The following is a 4803-nucleotide window of genomic DNA, read 5'->3' on the forward strand; positions in this document are numbered from 1 at the left end:
CATATATCAGTTCAATTTTTTATGTTATTGGAAGATTATTTATTACTCCCATTAATATATGCTATTTGTAATATTTTTATGAACAGTTTCTTAATATTTGGTAAAGATAAACTTTATATTAGAGTCTATGACTATGCCAGGGCATAATGTAAACTCTGTGACTGCGATATGTTTTTCCATTGTTTAGTTCAATGAAAAATACCTTGGCTTGGCTTTATGGATGATAAATAGGTGAATTGATGAATTGCTATCCTACATGTAGGTCTTTTATCAAATCTAGATTACATGTACATATTAGCATTAATCAATTTTTGTTTTATGTGTGTGTCATTTCAGATCACTGGTATAATGATCCAAGACCAACATATGCTTTGATGGAAGTGATTCGTGGTGCCATTGATGATTCTACAGATCTTAGTTATCGTAAGGATTTTGTAGATATCATTAAATCCATGGGACTAGAAGAACCAAAGATGGCACTAGCTGGTTTGCTTGACGTGCTCGACACGCGACGTGTAGCGAATGCGGAGAAGCAACAAAAATTGATATTACTATGTGAAGAGATGACAGATTTATCTGGCAAGAAGCAAGACATTGTTGGGCCTTACTGCCAGAAACTAGGTATCACACCACAGTGGTTGCAAGCCAGAGACGTTCTTGCAGATGATATCATCATTACTAATGGCATAATTTCTGAACTTTTCCAGTACCGTTGGAGACATTCCATTGGATGGAAAACTGTAATGGATGATTGGTGGTGTAAATTGTTTCCAAGTGATGACAACGTTCCGCTGACGAGTACGGTCCTGAGTAATTGGGGAGCTGTTGATCGAAAAAAGCAGCTCCTCATCAGAGACAGACCATTAAAAGAAAAGGATGAATTCCTACAGGAGAAGTACATTCACCCTACTACTAAAACACCGAGACCAACTGAAGACAACATACATGTAGATCAAGTTCAACAAGTTGACGCTGATGATGCTAGTAGTTGTGTGGATGAAGGTTACACCAGCGAAGTTTCTGTATCTCCCTACATGCTTAGAAGACACGGTGACACCATCGCTATATTGCATGAGTTGTTAGAGCAAGAGAAACAAGAAAACTGTCATCTAAATCACAAGTTAGCTGAGAGTGAAATGCAGCGTTGTGTAGCCGAAACCCGTGCCAGTGAGGCAGAGAGCGCTGCACGTGAAGCAGAAACTGCAAGAGCTATGAAAGATGCTGAAATGACCAAAATGACCAAAGAACATAAAAAACAATGTTCAGTGTATGAACGTGAGCTCCAAGCAGCAGCAGATTTGAGCAGAGAACTAAATAAAGATATGAAATCCTTAAAATCTGCTAACATTGTTAGGCGACTTGCAACAAGGGATGCACAATTGAAAAATAAGACAGAGAAGGTGTCAAAGTTGGAAAAAGACATTGAGAAATTACACCAGGTGATAAAAGAACTAAGAAGGACAAAAAGGAATCGCACTGAGCAAATTCACTATAATGTAAATAAATGTGCTAGAATCAAGGAGAAGTTTGAGAATGAAAATCAGTCACTAAAAAAGAAATTACAAGAATTGGAAGTCGACAGTGACTGTCTGCGAAACCAACTGGATGAAATCATGGCCAATACAGAGGTTACTACTTTTGAGGATGGTGCGTACACAAGTGACATCCGTGTTGTATGCTATGAGCTCATCTCACGAGGAGTGGGATCAAAACATGGATCAGACATCATTCGCTTGGTATTGCAGCGTGTCGCAGGGCTGGATTGTGGCAAACTCCCAAAGCCCACTTGTATTCGATACATGGCATTTGAACAGGCCTTGCTTTCGAAACATGTGGCCAAGGAAGCTATTGAAAGTACAAAAATCCAGTGACCATACAGACGGATGGAACCTCCAAAAAACATGTTCCATATGTTGCAATGCTGGCCAGTACCGACCAGGGGACCTTCGGTCTGGGACTAACTGAGGTTGAAACCGAAAACTCAGAGATTCTTCTGCAGGAAACTGTAAGCGCAATGGAGCAATTGTTGACCATTGACAACGTAGTTGACAAAGAGGAAATGGTCACTCAATTACTTTTAAAAGTGAAGAACACCATGACAGACCGATGTGTGGTCAACAAAAAGTTTGTTGAACTGCTGGAGGCATGGCGAGAGACAACAGTCCCTAAAGTAACCAAAGACTGGGACAAATTAAGCCCTGAACTGAAACAAAGCATGACAACTGTTAATGATTTGTACTGTGGTAAGCACTTGGTTCTTAACCTGCAAGAATATGCAGGGGCAGCATTGAGTGACTGGGAGTCTGTGAAGGCAAGTGGGGGAAAAATTGGTAGAGAAAAGCATCTACCATGGAGCAGAAAAGAATCAGCTACATTTTTAGCCATACGGACAGTTTGTGAGGCATTTGGACCCGATGCCAACGCTCAAGCTGGTTGCCCCATAGAGTTTAATGATTACGTGAACGAAGTTGGTACTACCAATAAAATGAAGGCATATCGAGGAAATCGATTTAATATTCCATTCGAAAATGGGGTTGCCGTTTATTTCCACCATCAACAAGGCCACATCAAAGCAGTCCATAACAACCTCCCACCAAACAAGCAGAAAAATCAACTTATCCGATCAGTAAAATACGACATGGAAGATAAGATAATTGTTGGTGGCATCCGGGCTATGGGTCTCATCAATACACATATCACCTCACCGCTGATGAAGATGCTCGGTAAACAAGAGATCAGTGTTATGGATACGAACTGATATTATACTTGGCTTCATGAATGTGTGAGCAATTGGATGAAGGACCCACAAGATTTACTGGATGATAGCACAGTCATTTTTGATGATATTCTTCCTGACAAAGACGTCATTCATGAAGCCTTATATGCCGATGTTGACGAGGATATAGAATTCAACACCAAACAAGCACTGAGCATCATCCTCCACAACATGTATGTCTGCATCATGCGCCAACTAGAAGACCATCTCCCTGGAGGGAAATACCCTGGCGATGACATCATCCAGGAAACAAAGACATCCCCAAAAGACAATGTGGCTGCTGAAAGGGTTTTTGCTGGTTTGTAGTTTTTACAAAGTTTTGTAATTCACATCTCAGGAGGGTTATCTTACATGTCAATAATTGTATTTTGGAAATTTGAATACTCAAACATTCTTCTCTTTGGCTTTGATTTTCAACATCCCATTTATCACATTTATTTTTATAATATTTTGGAAATGGTTTTGGGACAATTGATTAAACAAAAGATAGAAAGGAAATCCGCTTCTTTTTGCCTCTTGAGTCATTTTGTGAGGAGTGAGATAATTGTACAGTTTAACTAAAAATATAGAGTGCATTTTGTAAAAGTATATTTTCCACAATAAAACGTGGATAAAGCATGGCTAGACGTGTATTGTGTCTCTACGAAATAAGAATTTTCTTTAGTGAACAAACTTATAAAGTTAGAGCATTTTATTAAAATGAATGAAATCATCCCTTTTACCTCTTTTACATATGAAAAGCCTCAAAGGGAATACACAACATATATGTGCTTTGGAATGTGAGGGTTTATGTATGTGGTTGAATGTGTGTGTGTGTGGGTGTGTTTATGTGTGTTTGTGTGGTTGTGGGTGGGTGAGTATATTTCTGTTTGCATATGCAACAGGTGTGCATATAATTGTAGCATGAGTAATTGATCTTCAGGTGTGTGGGGGTGAATAAGAGAAAAGCATGTTGACTTTGAAATTACATGTACAGGTATCTTCACTGATTGTGTAGATGGTGGGTGGGGGGGGGGGGTGGGGAGGTTGGGTGGAGGATGGGTAGGGGGAGGGGTGGAGAGGACTGGAAGGGGCTTAATATATTTTAAAATCACTTCCAAACAACATTCTCTCGCATCAACATAGTACTTAAGTACATGAAAATATACATTTTTTTACATAGCGGGAATGCCCTTGGTAATTAAGACTTAAATTAATTTAATTTTAGTTCCCTATATGATATTTTAATTGATCATCTAAAACTAGCACAACATCAATTTCAGGCACAGGAATCATGTTGGCTTGAAAAAATTCAATAAATTGCATCCCTTTATATCGTTGCTAGGGTAAAAATGTCCCTAGCAACCGGTTTTTTAACTTTTTCTTTGTTTTCGGCCATTTTGAATTATCTTGCAAATTTCAAGCGTGGGAAGAGGTGATTTTTGGTTCAGATACATATTTCTAACATATCTAGCTCATATTTAGGTTCTTTCCAGGTGTGGACCACAGAACTCAAAAACTAAGCAAGAAAACATGCCTTGGCCCATGGTCTATAAGACTGTCAAGTTCACAGCACTTTTTTACAAGTTAGATTTCTTTTATATTTCTTATATATATTGAACATGATTTTTACCTTTTTGTCAACAGAGGCTTCATCTCTATAATTTTATTACTAAGTAGTGAAAATCTGCGGTTCTCTTTACAAGCTTATGTTCAGTTTTTACTAAAATCATTGAACTAACCAGGGTATTTATCATTTCAGCAAATTTTAAATCACCAACTCAAGTTTTACTCTATCTTTCTGTTCTTACATGTGACACCGTAACCATCTAATTCTTGAAATTTTATGAGATATGGTTGGATTATTAAAATTTTTTTTTTTTTTTCTGATAAACAAGGCTAACTATATTACTTTCATCAATGTATACCAGCTAGATTTGGTTCTCTTTTCATGCATTTATGTACCTTTTTTTTGCTTTCAAACTGTTACACTTTCCAAAACTGTGTCCTGGTTTGAAGTTTTGGCACTTTGTGTTTGCACTCTTTCA

The 4803-nt window shown here is 38.0% G+C and overlaps 1 protein-coding gene across 1 annotated transcript; it reads left to right on the forward strand.

Moving 5' to 3' along the window:
• The first annotated feature begins 239 nt into the window (after positions 1-239).
• On the forward strand, positions 240-1874 carry LOC121425060. The gene has a single exon (XM_041621014.1). The coding sequence runs from the start codon at positions 240-242 to the stop codon at positions 1869-1871; it is 1632 nt and encodes a 543-aa protein (XP_041476948.1). The 3' UTR covers positions 1872-1874.
• Positions 1875-4803: the final 2929 nt, after the last annotated feature.

This window comes from Lytechinus variegatus, chromosome 12 (assembly GCF_018143015.1).
Source record: "Lytechinus variegatus isolate NC3 chromosome 12, Lvar_3.0, whole genome shotgun sequence".
Lineage (NCBI taxonomy): Eukaryota > Metazoa > Echinodermata > Echinoidea > Temnopleuroida > Toxopneustidae > Lytechinus > Lytechinus variegatus.

Excerpts from the sequence above, each read along its gene's own strand:
- LOC121425060 (XM_041621014.1), top strand. The coding sequence starts at position 240 with ATGAATTGCTATCCTACATGTAGGTCTTTTATCAAATCTAGATTACAT.